The sequence below is a fragment of the Protopterus annectens genome, chromosome 2.part0 (genome assembly GCF_019279795.1).
Source record: "Protopterus annectens isolate FY-2018-M chromosome 2.part0, PAN1.0, whole genome shotgun sequence".
Taxonomy (NCBI): Eukaryota; Metazoa; Chordata; order Ceratodontiformes; family Protopteridae; genus Protopterus; species Protopterus annectens.
In genome coordinates this window covers 1,743,199,170-1,743,217,188 of record NC_056728.1, presented here as the reverse complement: position 1 = coordinate 1,743,217,188, position 18,019 = coordinate 1,743,199,170, and the positions used below count along the sequence as shown (strand labels likewise).

Sequence of the window (18,019 nt, the reverse complement as noted above, 5' to 3'; positions counted from 1 at the left end):
TTCTAGTAGAGTGAGCCCTTGGGAAAGAGGGCAATAATTCACCATGGGGAGAAAGGGACTTAGAAATCCAGCTTCCAGTAGTTTGTTTGGATACTGGTGGCCTAGTTCATAGTCCATGAAAGAGACGATTGGTTGGTCTGACTTATGAATAGACTTAGTCTTGGCCACATAGTCTTAGTTGTCTGTGCACATCCAGGAAGTAATCTCTCATCCCTGTTCTGAGAGTTAGGATAGACAGTAGGCAAATTGATGGGGTGGTTTAAGAATGTTTCATTTATCACTTTTGGCATGGAAGAGAAGTTGACCTTCGGGTGCACTTTGTCCTTATGGAAAGTAAGAAAAGGAGGAGCCTCTGTGAGTGCTGGTAGTCCTGAGACTGTCCTAACAGAAGTAAGAGATCGCATCAAAATGGTTTTATAGGTGCAGAATTTAAGAGTAGAAGAAGCACCTGGTTCAGTGGGTAGTGGAGTGTGTTTTTTTAGCACAAAGTTGAGATCCCAGTGGGTATAAGTACAGGTTTTCCTGGACGGATTGAATACAGAACCCCTTTTAAAAATTGTTTGACTTCAAGCCTTGAAATAACAAGTGGATTAAAGGGAAGAAAGGCCAAGATGGCTAAGGTGGGCTATAATAGAAGAATAAGCCAGACAACTTTTCATGAATTCACACAAATAGAATAAAACAAGAGGAACCTCTGATTTTATAGGGTCCTGATTGTTAGCTTGACACTATTGAACATGTTTTCCATTTGACTTTGTATGATTTCCATGCTTGACTCCTAGAGAACCAGGCGCACGTCCTCAGAAAATTGGTGTCTGGAAAGGATCAGAATCCTGTTGTCCATAGTAGTAGGATGAGGGATGGTAGATCGGGGAAAGTAATGAGCCCTTCTGTTGTGTGATCAGATACACTTTGTGGGGATTGCCCCTGGTGTAGTAATAGTGAACCTGAAACAATGATGCCTTTGCCAAAAAAGAATGAATAGTAGAATTTTTCTTTTCTTTACGGATCATTAGTAGTACTTTTGGTAGAAGAGGAGGTGGAGTGAAGGCATAAAGAGACTTCCCTGTCCAGTGTTCGTATTATGCTTCTGTTCTCCAAGCCAAAGGGCAAGGAGTGCTGGTGCAAAAGAGGGGGAGCTGTCTGTTGCTCTCTGAGGCAAATACGTATATCAGTGGTGTTCACTACCTGTGGACTATGTCTAGGAATACCTGTTTATTGAGCCCCCATTTATTGGGGGTGGTCTTTGATGGACCTTCTGAGAGAGGCTGTCAGGACATTGATCTGGGATGGAATGTATACTGTTTGAAGGGACGTGCCTGTCTTGATGGCTAGGTCCCAAGCAATCTGGGCCAACCTGCAGCACTAGTATGATCTGTTTTTTCCTTGCTTATGTTCCGCATAACTGTTGTATTATTTGTGAACATTCTTTGAGGTCCTTGTTTTCAGAGGTGGGTAAAAACTTGTAAGGCCTGAATGAGAGCCCTCATCTCTTTAAGGTTGATGTGCTCCTCCTTGCAGTTGGGCTGCCCACAACCCTGGACCTTATGGCTTCCTGTCCAAGCCTGGACTGAGGTGTCTGTACCTTGAAGCCAGACCTGGAAAAGAACAGTGGAGACCCATACTGGATCTCTTCCAACTCAACACCTTCTTCAAGGTACCCACTTTCAAAATCCTGTCTCTTCAGACCCTTCTCCCCTTTACTCATTGGCAGGCTTTTATAGTATCTTTGGATTTGAAGGTTGTATACCTGCATATCCCTGTATGCCCTTCTTGCAGGAAATTCCTGAGAAAATTTAGTGGCTCATTACATTATCAGTTTACTGCTTTGCCTTTTGGGCTTTCTGCCATATCCAGAGTTTTCACAAAGTGTCTAGCCCCAGTTATAGCCTTTTGCAGGACATTGGGAATACAGGTATTCCCCTATTTAGATGATCTGCTAAACTAGACCTCTTTGCCTTGGGTCTCACTGCAGCATTTCAAGTCCAGTCTATCCCTCCTCATGCAACTAGGATTTACTGACAATTTAAAAAAATCTTCCCTTCATCCCACTCAGGGCTTAGTTTTCTTGAGTTGTTGTTTGGACACAAAAACATGCAAGCCTTTTTGACCCAGGAAAAAGATGCACAGTCTCAAAATTTACTTCCAGTCCGTAATATCTGTACAAGCTTTTTCAGCCATGGAGATTCTCACATCAGTAGACTACATGGCAGCAATCATTCCAATGATTACTTTAGCCAGGTTGCATATGAGAAAAAGTCAGTGGTACCTGAAAAATATATGGTCTCAACACCATTTCCCCTGGACACAGCTCTTGACTTGGCGTCTGTACCTTGAAAGACAGGCCTGGAAAAGAACAATAAAGGCCCATACTGGATCTCTTCCTGCTCAACACCTTCTTTAAGGTACCCACTTTCAAAATCCTGTCTCTTCAGACCCTTCTCCACTTTACTGTCCTCTCTCATACTTTGCCTTAAGAAGGGGATCCTGTGGTGAGTGACACTTGTGAACCTCAAGCCAGGCCTGGCTTTCAAGGTCCAAGTCAAGAGCTGTAGACAGTTGCTTCAGACAAGGCTTGGAAGGTGTGGACAGGAAGCCACAGTGTCCAGGGTTGTTGGCAGCCCAACTTCAAGGAGGAGCACATCAACCTGAAAGAGGCCTTATAAGTCTTTGTTCAGCTCTGGAAACCTGGACCTTGTGAGTATTCACAGATAATGTAACAGTAATGTAGTGTAACAGTTACATGGTACATAAGAAAAGAGGAACCAGATCATACCAGTCCTTACAGGGTTCTGTACTGAGACTTCTCCACTAATCCATTACAGATCATATCAGTTATTCAAGTTGGCCCAACTCACTTGGGGCCTAGCCATCAAGACAGATATGTCCCATCAAGCAATGTACAATCTGATATTGTTAATTCTCGTTCATTCCTTACATGTGGGTGTCGGTTCTGACCTCGGAACCGAGCTCGCCATCTTCCAAGCTCGTGTCAGCTACAAACTCTCGAGCAAAAACACTTACCCAGAATTCCCCTCTCCCTGTTACCCCAGATTTCGTTTGCCACGTCACCATTCGGTCATGTCAAGCTACTTCTCTTGAGCCAAATACAATATTTTTTTGTCATACTAGTCTAAAACAACTTTTTCTCTTAGAAAAGTTACTAGATTGTTTTCTCTTACCTTATCGCATTTAGCAACTATCCATTCTTGAATCTTTTCAACCCCCTTCATCCTATTTACCGCGAGGTATTTTCTTCTTTACCATCGTTGGTAAACCCCATTTCCTCCTTACCTTCGGGTATTTCTTGTACCATTGCTGGTATTCTTTCTGATTTTCCTTCTTTCTTAACATGGCAGATAAAAAAGGTAGTCCAGGATTTAAGAGATGTTCAGATTGTGGCCATAAATTACCTACTTCAGATGCACATTCCCTGTGTGTCTATTGCTTGGGTGTGCCTCATTTATCAGTTGACCCGCCCTGTGGAATTTGTAAGAATTTCTCTAACAGGGCGTTGATTGAGAGGAAAAATAAATTGTTATTGAAGGGGCTACTTAAATCTCCTTTTTCAGAGGCAATTTCTGGGTCATGGGCTTCAACCCCTCCAAGATCCCATAAGAAAAAGACTGATGAACATACAAAGGTGAAGTCTCTTCCTTCGTCCCCGGCTGGGGACTCCCACCAAACGAGACCCAAGAAGGCTAAACTTTCCACTTCGGATCTGACTTTTTCGGCTCCAGCACTTTCGGTGCCTAGACCTTCAGCACCAAGGCCATCAGCGCCATCTGTGATTTTGGTACCGACTAGCGTGCCCTTTACCGTATCAGTACCGAGGGGCTCCTTGGTTCAGACTTCTCCACCGGCACCGACTATCCAGTCAATATAGACTGTTACCACATCGGCTCAGACAACTTACCCAGAACTGACAACTCAGTTTTTGACACCGATTTTTTGGTCCCAGCCTCAGCGCCGACAACCACTTTGGCACCGACCTTATCTTTGGTGCAGACCATGACTTCGGCACCGATGATTTCCTCGGTGTAGAAACCTGTAGTTTGGTCCCTTACGGCCCCGTTGTTTTCAGTGCAAACTGGTGAGGTGGGCACCGAGCTTGCCCCATCTTTGGATAGACCTGACTCTCCCTCAGCTGTGTCCATGAAATCCACTAGAAGCCTCTCTGAACAAAACGTGTTGCGTCTTGTGGATCAAGTGCTTTTGGCCAGAGGTATCCCGTCCCCCCAAGGACCTGTCCTTCCTTGGGAGGTGATCACCCTTTGCCAAAGACCCCTACTTATTCTCCTCCTTCATTGCCTTTGAAGCCCCTTGATATAGCACAGTCTTCCCCCTCTATGGTTCCCTTTATGGGCCTCACTAAGGAACCGCAGTGGCCTTCGTGGCAGGAGAGTTTTGCTATGATCCAGGATGTCAGCTGTGGCGTATGTAACTTGGTGTTTCACAACCATCCAGGGACTCCGAGTCGGCAGGCTGAGCCACTTAGGGGAGGGGTGACCCCTGTCCTGAACACTCTCCCCTCTTCAAGTGGACCGGCCTTCCTACTAATGGAGAAGGCTTTGACATCGGCTGGCGATACTGTGCTATCAATCTCCCCACCCTCCTCTGGACTGCAATGTACACAAGTCGATCCTAGCGGACACTGGGCGCAAGGGCCTCAGGATATACTCCCACAGGAAACCCCTTTTGCGTCGTCTTCCCCAGCTTCTCCCTCTGAGGAAGTTCATCGAAAAAGCTTGTGCAAGAGGAAGCACATGGCCTCCACAGAGGAGTCCCTTACTGAAGACACAGACTTTGATGATGGGGAAAGGTCCCCTCGGTCACCGTCTGAGGTATCCTTTGGTGATATCCTTGAAATCCTTAAACAGAGAGGTGACTGGCAGCCCTCTAACCCAACCTCTGAAGAGTCTGTGTTCTTACAGGCCTTTTGCACCCGGCCCCCTACCTCCTGGGTTACTCCACCTGCCAACGAACTGGTCCGGCTCATCGTGCAGCATGCGTGGACAGCTCTTGACACCGTTGAGGCCATTCCCCGGAGGCCAGATACATTTTTGTCCTCTCCTGCTACTGACCTCCATTGGTCCAAAGGTCTTCCTGTAGATGCTCTGGTGGTGGCGGCTGCAACCAAGAAGGACCTGGCGGAAGAAGCAAAACAGACTGTCCATCCACCCAAAAAAGAGTTCCGGGCTCTGGACAGAATAGGGAAGTATACATTTGCATCAGCGACCTTTGCAATCAGGTCCCTGAATTATATGGCACACTTTGCCAGGCTTCGAAGGGATTTAATTTCTGAGCTCTCTGAAACTTTGGCTGGTGCCGTGTCTGATGAGGTCCGTGACAAAGTGGCCTCTCAGCTGGCCACCACTGAATTGATATCTAACTCCTCCATGCACCTGATATCTCACACATCAGAAGGAGTAGCTAGAGCGGCGAGTTCAGGCTTTGTTCTGAGACGACACGCTTGGATGCGCTTATGTAATTTCGTGGAACCCTTCAAGGCTTCCTTTCTCAATGCTCCCATCGAAGCCTCTTCATTGTTTGGACCCAAGGTTAAAAGCACACTGGCCAGATGTGAACAGGATGGTAAGACCCTTTCTGCCATGGGTGTCTGTTATTCTTCCCCTCAACGTGCTTTCTCCAGAAACCAGAAGAGTGGGAAGATATGGTACAAAAAGTCTCAGGGTCCTTTCCGTGAAACACAGGCCAAGTTCTCCCCTAGAGGCAGAGGGGGGAACTCACAAAGAAGACTCCCTTTTTGGGGCAGAGGGGGTCCGTGTAACCAGGGTTCCAGGGACTCTTTTCCTGGCCAATCCTACTAGCGCTCATGAAGAGCGGTCCAACTTCTTTCCTCTGGAGGTGGTTGGGGGTCATTTCTCCTTGTACCCTTCTGCCTGGCTAACCATCACCACCTACTCTTGGGTACAAAGGATGATAATCAGAGGTTACTATATTCCCTTCGAACTTTGTCCTGCCCCCCCCAACAAACTTACCCGACGTTCCACCCAGTCAAAGGGAATAAGCAGCATTAGAGATATCAAAGCTGCTAAAAAAAAGAGTCATCCAAATAGTCCCTCCAGACCAGATAGGATCCGGATTCTACTCAAGACTATTTTTGGTGCCAAAGAAAACCGGGGACTGGAGACCAATTTTGGATCTCAGTGTGTACTGAACAAGTTTGTAAGAGTACAAAAATTCCAGATGGTCACAATACAGTCTATCCTCCTGCTTTTGGGAAAAAATGATTGAATGTGCTCGATAGATCTTCAAGATGCATACCACCACATAAAAGTGGACAGGCCATCAAGAAGATTTCTGCACTTCCGTGTTGGAGCCAGTCACTACCAGTTCAGAGTACTGCCCTTCGGACTCTCTACAGCCCCCAGAGTGTTCACAAAATACATGGCAGTCATCACAGCTCACTTGCGACTACAAGGATTCCAGGTGTTTCCAGACCTAGACGACTGGCTCATTTCCGCTCCCACCAGACATCTATTGGAAGAAGCCCTGGCATACTCTCTCCTTGCTGCAGAAAGGCTAGGCATAACCATAAACTGGCAAAAATTCAATCTCATCCCATCTCAGTCCACAGAATTCATAGGGGTCATCTTATATACAAAGAATTGCAGAGCATCCATTCCAGAGCACAGAATTCTAAGGATAAAGCAACAACTGATACCAATCCTTTCAAGGGAGAAATCCACAGCTCACTCTGTCCTACAGCTGTTGGGTTCCATGGCAGCCTCCATCACCATTGTCCCCCTGGCCAGGTTTCACATGAGGCTTCTACAATGGCTACTGCTCACCCAATGGTATCCTTTTCAGTGTCCTCTTTCAGCCAAAATTCGAGTAACTCACAGGTGCAAACAGGATTTAAATTGGTGGATGACCCACAACCTGTCACAATGATCTCGCCCATTCTCCCCCCAGCAGCCCAAGACTACAGTGACCATGGACGCCTCCCTGATAGGGTGGGGGGGAGGCTATGTCAGGGACAGACAGTCCAAGGTACTTGGTCCGAATTGGAGGCCCAACTGCATATAAATGTTCTAGAGCTGAAGGTGGTGCTTCTGGTGTTGCGAGCATTCCATCCCCTACTGCAGTTTGGGACTATTGCGATACAATCAGACAACATGGTGGTGGTCTGGTACATCAACAAACAGGGCGGAACCAAATCTTACCCACTCTGTCGTTAGGCCATGAGGATATGGCAATGGATGATGGCTACCAACCGTTTTCTTCTAGCAACGCACATTCCCAGGAGTTCCAACATGATAGCAGACAGACTCAGCAGGTGCTTTCTACAACCTTACGAGTGGTCCCTGAATCCCTTGATAATGGCGGAGATCTTTCACCTCTGGGGTCTTCCTTGCTGTGACCTCTTTGCATCCCCGACCAGCTACAAATGTAGCAACTATTTCACCCTGATTCCTCCTCCGGGACAGTCACCCAGGGGCACTGTAGTCCACGATTGGCCCTCGGGTCTTCTTTCCCCAGTTTCTGATGAAAGCCCGCCGGTTGAAGAGCAAGGTGATCCTCATAGCACCATATTGGCCTTGTCAGATTTGGTTCCCCTTCCTTTGTCGTCACCTGCTAGATCAACCATGGATTCTCTATCCAACTCCGGGGTTGATCTCCCATCTGCAGAATCGGATTCATCCTAACTTGGACAGCCTGAAGCTCACAGCTTGGCTCCTCCAATTCCCTTGATTGCCAGGCAGAATGATCTTTCTTTGCTAGTACGGGACATTCTTATTGCATCTCATAAGTCTTCCACTAGAATTACTTATCTAAGCAAGTGGAAAATATTTATCCTTTGGCTGAAAGAAAAGCAAGTAGATCCCTTTTCAGCACCAGTGTCGATAGTACTGGAGTATCTAGCCAACCTATTTCATTCGGGTCTATCGGCCTTTACCATTAGAGTCCATTTAGCTGCAATATCTAATTTCCATGAGGGTGTCCAAGACTCCTCTCTTATGTCACATAAATTATGCAAGACCTTCATAAAAGGTGTGAATGATCTAAAGCCCCCTTTTAGAGAACCTATTCAACCATGGGACCTGTCATTGGTTCTACAAGCTTTGACAATGCCACCTTTTGAACCAGCTTCTTCTTGTGACTTCAAATACTTGTCATGGAAAACCTTGTTTTTGGTCACCATTACTTCTGCCAGACCTATCTCTGAGCTTCAAGCTTTAAGCATCAAGAGTCCATACTTGATATTTCATAGAGATAAAGTGTCATTGAGAACTAATGCTTCCTTTCTGCCAGAAGTGATCTCTGAAATGTCCATTAACCAAACCATTGAATTGCCAATTTTCTTTCCCAACTATTCAAACAAAGGAGAGTATTGCCTACATACCCTAGAAATTCACAGGCAAATTCGCTACTACTTGAACAGGACTAAGGCCTCTCGTAAATCAGACCAATTATTTTTGGCCTATTCTGGACCTAGATTAGGATGTGCTGTTGCTAAGGTCACATTGGCTAGATGGTTGAAAGACTGTGTGACCTTCATTTATACATAACTTAACATTCCATTGCCTACTACCATAAAGGCTCATTCGACAAGGTCGGTGGCAACTTCTGCTGCCTTCCATGCCAGTGCTTCTTTACATGACATCTGTGCAGCTGCAACTTGGGCTGTGCCTTATACCTTCATCAATCATTACAAATTGGAATTGGCCTCCAGGGGAAGAGCATCTTTTTGTTCTGTGGTGGTCAGGAATGTCCTTCCATGAGAGCCTCCCAGGAATAGAGGTAGCTGGAGACTCTGTCCCACATGTAAGGAATGAACGAAGATTAACAATATCAGATAAAGAAGTTATGTCTTACCATAACGTTCCATCTGTATTGTTGATCCTCGTTCAGTCATTACAACCCTCCATCTGTATTGTTGATCCTCGTTCAGTCATTATGACCCTCCCTCCTTCCCCCTCCTGTGGCTTCTAGTGGATTTCACCATCCGGTTCTTTTAGGTCATTTGACCAGAGGTAGCCTCTAGCTTCCTTTGACTTGCAAACTCAGTCTGAGGTAACATGGAGGGGGGAATTCTGGGTAAGAGTTTTAGCTCGAGAGTTTTTAGCTGACGCAAGCTTGGAAGATGGCCAGCTCAGTTCCGAGGTCGGAACCAGTACCCACACGTAATGAACAAGGATCAACAATAAAGATGGAACGTTATGGTAAGACATAACTTCTTTTTCCATCCCATTACAACATCCTAGCAGACCATCTTAAATGGTCCATCGTCACCACCCCCCCCTGCGAATGGATGCTCAACAATAGGTCTTCCTAGACATAGTCCACAGGTGGGGAACACCAAAGATGGACTTATTTGCCTCAGAGAGCAACAAACACCACTCCTTCTTTTGCACCAGGACTGCTTGCCACTTGGCTTGGAGGACAGATGCTTTATATTTTCAGTGGACAAGGAAGTTTATTTATGCCTTCCCTCCACTTCCTGTGCTACTAAAGGTTGTATTAAAGATGGAAAAAAATGTATTTTAACTCCCCCTTATCCAAGGCAGCATTGGTTCACTCTTCTCTATTACTAAGCCCGGGACAATCACCACAAGTTACCCCAGAAAGCAGATCTGATCACACAACAGAAGGGCTCATAGCTTCACCCCAAGCTGTTATTTCTCAAACTAAATCTATGGATGATAGGATTCTGATCCCTTCCAGACACTGATTTTCTGAGTACATGCTTCTGACCCTTCAGGGGGCAGGGAGACCCACCACATGAAAATCCTCCATAGCCAAATGGAAAAGGTTTTCAATATGGTATCAAGCTGGCATTTGGGATCCTGTAAAATCAGTGGTTCCTGTAGTTGTATCCCGTGTGCGAGCTCATGAAAAGTGGTCAGGCTTGTTCTTCTGTTAAAGCTCACCTTTCAGTCATCTCAGCCTGTCTTCCCCTCAATTCACCTGTTATGTCCAGGCTTGAAGTTAACAATTTTTAAAGTGGGTTTTGCTTTTAAACCATCAAAGAAAACCTGTAACCCCCCCCCCCTTGAGATCTCAACTTTGTGCTGAGTACCTCTCTCTGCTTCCCTTTGAGACAGCCACTTCTACTCTCAAGCTCAGCACCTAGAAAAAACATTTTGTTGCTAGCTCTCACATCTGCTAGGAGAGTCTCAGAACTACAGGCACTTGTGGCTGTTTCTCCTTTTCTTATTTTTATAGGGTTAGGGTGTCACTAAGAGTCAACCCCTCTTTCTTGCCAAAAGTGGTGAATGAGATATCCCTAAATCAGGCAATCCGTCTGCCTACTTTCTTTCCCAATCCAGAGAACTGAGATGAGATACCGCTTTACTCCCAAGATGTGCACAGAAAACTGAAATTCTATCTGGACAAGACTAAGTCTATTCGTAAGTCAGATCAACTATTTGTCTCCTTAATGGACTCTAATTTAGTCTATACTGTATCCAAAGAAGCTATTGCAGACTGTATTTTAAGTCCATTTTCTTTTGTTCCACTTACCATGGCAAATCCTTGCCCTCTTTCCTAAAGGCTCACTCTACTAGAGTAGTTGCCTCTTCTGGGGCTTTCTACAAAGAGATAGATTCCAGAACCATCCTGGAAGCTGCTGCCTGGTCATCTTTGCACACTTTCACTAAACACTACGGAAGTGATGCCTTTTTCAGGTCTATGGCAGCCTTCACCATGTAAGGCTTTTCTGGCCTCTTAGACAGTTCTAACCATTCTCAGCCATCCTCCCATCTTTTCCCCTCAGGCTTTGTAAATCACCCATTTGTTTGGAATACTGCAACAGTGATTTGTCAGGTCATAGTACAGTTGTATCATAACAGCAGATGTTCTACTTTTCACTGTTGCAGTATTCCTCCCTACCCTCCTTCCCCCCTTCTCGCCATTTTCCTTTCTCCCATTTCATTGTGCCCTGTCTGTCAAGGCCCTAGGACTGAAAGGATCCTCGTCTTTTCCTGCTATGCCCTTCCTAGCTACTTTTTTCTCAGATGTCTTCAGGCTGCTTGTTTGAAGATAGTCTGAAGATTTACTCTTGTACATCCATTTATATACCCCTACACTTGCAAGCTGAAGTCTTAAGTTGGGCATATGCTAATTGGGAAGTTTTAGGCTTTGGTACCTATTCGAATGTCGGCAGTAAAAACTCATCTGTCTGGAATACTGCAACGGCTCATCCACTGTTGTGGTAAGTTCTTGCACAACTGTATTTTCCTGCCTTTTATCACAGAGAAGGAAGGATTGACAGTAAAGCAAGTTCTTTCCAAGTGTATTGCCTTTTACATTGTCTTTTGCTGACTAATGTCTCACTTTCCCCTTGAAAATAGTGCTTTCAAATGCCACTCTATTAAAAGCACAGCTTTTTCTAGTGTTTCTTGCAAAATGCTTCTTTTGCAGACACATTTGCCCTAGTTACTTAGTCCTCGTGTCAGAACTACACCAAGCATTATTGTCTCAAGTATGGCTGTTGGTGTCATGCCTTCTTTACATCTGCATTTCAAGATTTGGTTTTCTGATCCTTTGGACTTTTAGCCGCTGTTCAGCTCCTTCCATCCTTGCAAATTCACTCTGGGATTTAGCCCAGTCATAGACACCAATACTAGCTGTAAAATATATATTCTTTATCAATTGACATGTTTCAGAATCCTTCTTGCTGGGTCTTGGTTAACCTTCTGATGTCCTCCTTTATTTGGATATCCCTCCATTCAGCCTCAACTGTTCCCTTTACGTTGAACAAGTACATATATCTATATTATTTGTAAGCAATGCAGTTGTCAAATTTACGATGTTTCTTTTTTCTTTGGTTTGCAGGAAGTGTGCCCATGCTGTGTTGGGGGAGGGGGTGATCTGTTGTAGTCGGTGCATTGTTATAATGCTTTAACACACAGTGGTGCATCATGCACAGGAGCTCCCAAGAAAAAAAATACAGGTAGAAAGTAAGAGGATGAACCAGTTGTAAATCCACTGTTGGGGATGGATTCCTCCCACAGATCAAATGATGCAGTAGGAACATTTCTGTTATAATCCAGCTAAGTCTTCATAAAGATAGACTACCAAAGGTGACTGAAATAGCCCCAGAAATATGATGGGTTTGAAGGAGGGAATGGAACAAGTCCATGAGAGGGATGCATTGACTACTGCTATCACTCTAGTGAAGGTGGGATTTGTGTAGATGATCCTCTGTCAAAAGCATTTGGAGGAATAGGTGAGATTTCTCAAATTTCCACTACCCAAGGAAATGCAGATCCAAGCAATGAGGACATCCTGAAGCTTGCTGCATGGCATGATGGGATGAAAAGCCTGGCCTGCATAGGTAATAGATTGATCTGAATGAGTACACTAGCAGAGCAGAGGTCCCCCTATCCCTTTACCTTTCAGGGAACAGAAGGGAAGGGTGGGGAGATTCTGATTTAAAATGTCTGGTTTAAAAAAAAATTAAAAAAGAACGCCTCTGAGAAAGTTTTGACACAAGCATACTGTTATAGTTTTTACCTTTAGAGATTGTTTTATTACGGTTACCAAATGTTTGCCTCCCTTCCAAAAAGACATTGCTCCATATCTATCAACTTTAGTAACACCTTTGCCATTCTCTAAACTAGTAAAAGAACTGCAATTTGTTATGCTTTTCATCATTTTCTCCTGATTTTCAAGTGTGTTTGCTTATAAAAAGTCTTTAGTGTCAACTAAGGACGTTCATCTATGTATACACCTCTGTCAAACAGGGGAAATTATCTTTTAATTCTATATATGATAAGACCAATATGATTTAAATCCTGTTTAAAATTCCAAGATTACATCATTAAATTAACTTTAACTTGCGTTTTTCCAACCTTTCTTATTTTATCGTAGTGTAAAGTCTGGATAGACTACAATTAAGAAAAAAATGCTTTATTTTCTAGTATATACAGCAGTCACTGTCAAAACTCTCCCAACTTGCATTTAGAATACCACTGTTTGCAAACTATACATAACTGCTTTGCAGTAGAACATGCAGTTTACATCTTGACATTTTATACAAGTATTAAGAAGTACAAAAACTGCAGTGGTGGTGCTACGGTAGCATTGTCGCCTCACAGTAAGACGTTGTCCTGTTCTGTTCTCAGCTAGAGTGTCTTCTGTGTGGAGACATGCGTGAATGGGCGTACCTTCATTGAAAGTTGTGCGTCAGGGCTGGCAACTCGACACGTAAAAATCTACTGCCAATTATTAGCGGACCGGAGTTCCGCTGTGGTGACCCCTAACCGGGAAAAGCCGAAAGATACAGATTAAGAAGTACAAAAACTGTTATACTTAGTTACTTGTTCATTCACTTCAGTGTCTTTCTAAACAGTAATGACATAAGGTGGGGTTTGTGCTTTACAGCTCTATCATCACTTTATCACAGGCACCAAACTTCCTGTCTTTTTTTCAGCCACTTCTTGCCAGTCGTGGTTCATATGTCTAAACTGCATCAGATCGTACTGAAGCTTTCCTATTGTCTTGTTTATTCACTGTTTTCATGTTTTTGCTAGACTTTCTGATCATTTTGACTTCCTCTTACCAATCTTTGGTTCAGTTGTGGGATGCTCCTGATTCTTCTAGTCAGCTCCTAGGACTTTTTCTGTCAAGTAAGCATCTTCCTTCAGACTATTGAAAAATTTTCACTGGAGAAATCTCTTTATGGGATTTGTTGTTGTCAGAAGAGAGACACCTCCTCCTGATTGTTACCCCACTCTTTATTGATTAAACTTTTATTTCCTCCTTAGCCTGTTCTGCTTCCAAATATGTGTTTGAACATCTGGGAAAAATATTCTGAAGACAGCTAGATACAACAACTTGAATCTTATGTCTTCCTCTTGACATCCCCATTGCCAAGATAAACTTGTATCTCTTCTGCCTGGTGGGTAGTGTATAATCATATCCCACAAACGCTCTGGTTTCTCCCGCTTTTAATATTTTTCTCTTTTGTCATAGTTTTTATTTTTCCCTTCTGTCACAGTTTTTATTTTAATCAGGGCTTACTCTTTTGCTGGCTTGCTTGTAGCTTTGCTGACGTAGACTTTGGCTGCTTTCTCATGGCCAGCTTGGGCGCATACACATGATATACCATCTCAGTTAACAAATCTTGCTGTGAAACAGCAGTCCATTTGTTTATTTGTGCTTTCAGAAAATTAATGCATTTTGTTCCTTCCGGTTTCTCTGGTATATCAAAAAATCTCTGTTTTTCTCTGTGTGCTCTCGGTCTTCTAACTCTGTTTTCGAAACTGCTCTTCTGGAGAAGCCTTGTTTTATCCAGTCTTTTCTTCATTTCATATTTTGATTTTTGCAGTTTTACCTGCTCATTTGAATAGCTACTTATCAGCTTCTTTTTTTCTAGTCTGTTGCCATTTGACTTGATATATTCCTCCAGTGTCTCACTTATTTTAACATCTCTCAGCGCATTTGCTTTTCTTTCTCTCTCTGAATTACCGGAAACTATCTTCTATGTTACAGCTGAAACTTAAACAGCTTTTTGCTGCACGGCTGTAAGGTTACTTAGCCAGAGTGTTTTATTTTCTAGATGAGTTTCACTTACTTTCTCCAAGTTTCCTTTTTTTTTTTGTAGGTATCCAGGCAGTGTGGTTTCTAGCCATTAATGAATTTAACCCAAATTTATATTTTTTTACTGTGTTTTATTATCAATTTCTCAGTTTTCATACTGGAAAAGCTCCAATCAACCTGCTATTGAATGTGCAGCTATCTTGGAAGAGAGACTCTGAATTCTTGATAGCAGTGAGACAACTCAAGGATTTTCATTTACTTGCAGTTGAAGTAAGCAAAGGGTGTTTTTACTCAGCAAACAGATGGGATGATAAAGTTTGCTTTCTATAAGGGCATGTCTTAACAGGGAGCATTGGTTTATAGTAATGCAAACATGATAAAATTCATAAAGGCATATGTTGGAAATATTTATATTTTGTCAGGCTCTATTTTAGTTTAGATGTTGGAATGGGAAAGAACTGGAGCGATCCATGGTAGGACCCTCTGCACTTGCAAAAGGAAAGAATGTTGAAGGTTTAGGTCTGTAGTTTTGATATCAGAAGCACAGTCATATGCACTTGATATCAAACTATATTTGAACAACTTTTTACATGCAGCACATCTGTGGTACTTGCATTTCCATATTCTGAACATTTTGCAAGGAAACGGACTGAGTTAAGTCTCTATTTTAGTGTTTTTAAGGTGGGCGTTATGTCTCTGAGAAACCATCTGCTGTAAAAGTGTATGACATGATAACATAGACAAGACTACTAATACATTAATGGACCTCTTAAGCTCATTTTGGAGTTATGAAATTGCCATAGAAATCTGTTGATGCATACATAACCTTTCTCTGCATGGCAACTAATACATTTCTTTGTAGAGTACCAGCATTTCCTCATTTGTTACTGTAGCCAAGCAGCTGTCATATTTTTTTAATTCTCCTCTGGATCTCCCCAATTGCTCCCCTGCAGTCACCCATTCAACCCATTATTTTCCATTTGGGGACAAAAGCCAGGCATCCCCCAGCTAACTAAGAGTCCTATGACCTATTTGTTCCTGCTTGGGAATACTGATTAACCAATTTGTTCCCCCCTCTGACAAAAGTCAGATGATAGGGTGAGGGACAGCTTTGGGTCTAGAGGAGTAGCTTGCCCATTTTCTCCCCATTTCCCCTGGACACTCGGTTTACACTTTCATAAGTGAGATGTGCAGTGGGTGTCAATGGCTGGGCTGTGCCTTCCCTCTGCAAGTGATGTAAGCCAGGACTGTCCCCACCCACTCACAGCAAGACACCACAGGCAGCTTCCCTGGTTTCTTCTGGGAAGTCATTCTCTACATATATGGCCCTAAATATGCACCCCCCCCCAAAAAAAAAGAGGCAGGTAGGCACTTCCTTTGTTTCCTCTCTCCCTCCCTTCCAGGTCTGTCAGGTGCCTACACCATTTATCAAATGCTGTCACCTGGGTTGTAGTCTGAACTTTAATGTGTATGCCAGCAGAGATGGCTAACAGTCATCAGTTTTAGGTGGTCCAAGGACTGCTAATAGGGTCAGACTGCTAATAGGGTAATTGGTAGGTACTAGGTTAGATGCTGTTGTGTGCCATTTTTAAGCCTAGCTAATTTCCCTTTTTTGTGCTTGAAATAACTTATCCCATTTGGTTTTAGATTGGTTTGCCTTTCCTGTGGTTGATATTCTCATTAGGGGTAATATAGAACTAACTGGGATCATACCATAGATAATTTGAGGGGACCCATGCATGGGATAAAGCATTTAGGAGCTGCCTGTGTCCATTAGTAGTGTGGGGGCAGTTCTTGGATAAATTTTCAGTTTCCCATCCATAGATCTAAGTTGTGCGTGAATATGGACAGGGATGAATTTTGTTTTATGTGGATGGGGGCGGAGTCTGTTCCACAGCAGCGGTATCCTCTGCGAGATATTCCTTTCACTTCAAACCATTCTGTTGATGTTGCAGAAAAGGTTTAGATCCCTAGATCAAGTATTTCTGATGCCATTTGACATGCTGATATAAATTAAATCAATCAGTAATGGATTAGAAAAGTCTCGGCACAGAACCCTGAAGGACTCCACTTGTGACTGGTCTCTTTGTAGAGGTAATTTCCCCTATTTTAATTTATCTGCATCCTGTCTGTGAGCCAGTTGGCAGTCCAGAGGGTCAGAGGGTGACACAGGGGTTTTATTCACAGTGTATTTAGCTTTTCTACTATGCCTGAGTGAGGAATTGTCAGAAGCTGTGGCCAGGTCAAGGATAGGCAGTGTGTACCATTTTATCTTCGTCCATTGCTTTGATGACCTTTTCAAAAAAATCCACTAGGTTGAGTAAGAATGACCTGCCCATGATAAATTCAAACTGAGGCAGGTCTAGTGTCTGGAGGTTCCCTATTTTCTGATTGATTAATTTCATAAGTCTTTCCATGGCTTTGAAAATGAGGCTGGTTAGACTTGTGGGTCTGTAATTGCCTGGGACTGTGAAAGGTCCTCCCTTATGCAGGGAAATGACTCTAGTTGTTCTCCATTTGCTTGGTACAAAATCTGTATGAAGGCTGTGATTGAGCAGTGTTAGCGATTTCGCTAAATCCATGCTTCATCCTGTTTATGCTTAAACTTCATTAATAACAGTATGATATGTTTTTCTTCATTAACTTTTGCTTGTGCATTTTTGTTTATTCGTGTCTCTGTTTCTTGATGTCTGGCTGTTGCTGTACTTTCTGTTTTAGTGGATTATGTGAAAAGCCTGGAAATCTAGACCATGGACTTAAGGTGAGTGATCAGAGAATGGAAGGATAAAATAATGGTAGTTCCAGAATTACATAATCTGAAAGTTATGTTTTCGTCTGTTCTACACCTATACAGTACCCAGACTGTTCAGAGTTAATTCTATACCTTAGAGCTGTTATATTAATTACATTTTCTTTTGTATATTTTTTGAAATCAGTGATTCAGGTGATGAAAGAGAAGAGAGAGATGAAAAACCTTCAAAGAGAGAAAAGATGCCAAAAAGTGAATCAAAGAATGAGACACACACGCGAGACACTTCCAGGTCAGTACAGGAATTGTATGGTTTCAGTTTTCCTTACACATGCTTATTTGGTATGCACTGACTGATTGATCAGTATGAACCATGGTGTCACTTTGTACTTGTTTAACACATGGAATCGTAGTGCTCTGGGAAGGCCTGCTGTTAATAGGAACCAAAACAAAGGACAAACATCAATGAAAAGGTAAGAAAATAATTTAAAAGATGGTGTGTTTTATCGTGACAAGGTTTACACCAACATAAAGGGTGCAAACAAAGCAGTGCAGCAGCCAGACTTGGGTAGCTGTGATCATATTTCAGTAAGATTAATACCTGCTTACAAATCTCTGCTGATCAGAGAAAAACTGAGAAACTGATCAGGGTCTGGAATGAAGGGGGCAATGGAAAGTCTAGAGGACTGTTTTCATAATACCTGCTGGGACGTCTTCAGAGAAGCAGCCACTTTCAATCAGCATGTGAATATAAAC

The 18,019-nt window shown here is 43.3% G+C and overlaps 1 protein-coding gene across 1 annotated transcript in view; it reads left to right on the top strand.

Annotated features, from left to right (window-relative positions):
- The window catches only part of DNAJC16 (DnaJ heat shock protein family (Hsp40) member C16), a 1,387,609-nt gene that overhangs the window by 1,269,190 nt on the left and 100,400 nt on the right, over positions 1-18,019 (top strand). Inside the window, exon 14 of the mRNA XM_044061770.1 lies at positions 17,451-17,555. Within this exon, the coding sequence (XP_043917705.1) occupies positions 17,451-17,555 (105 nt within the window). The remainder of the gene's footprint in view (positions 1-17,450; positions 17,556-18,019) is intronic.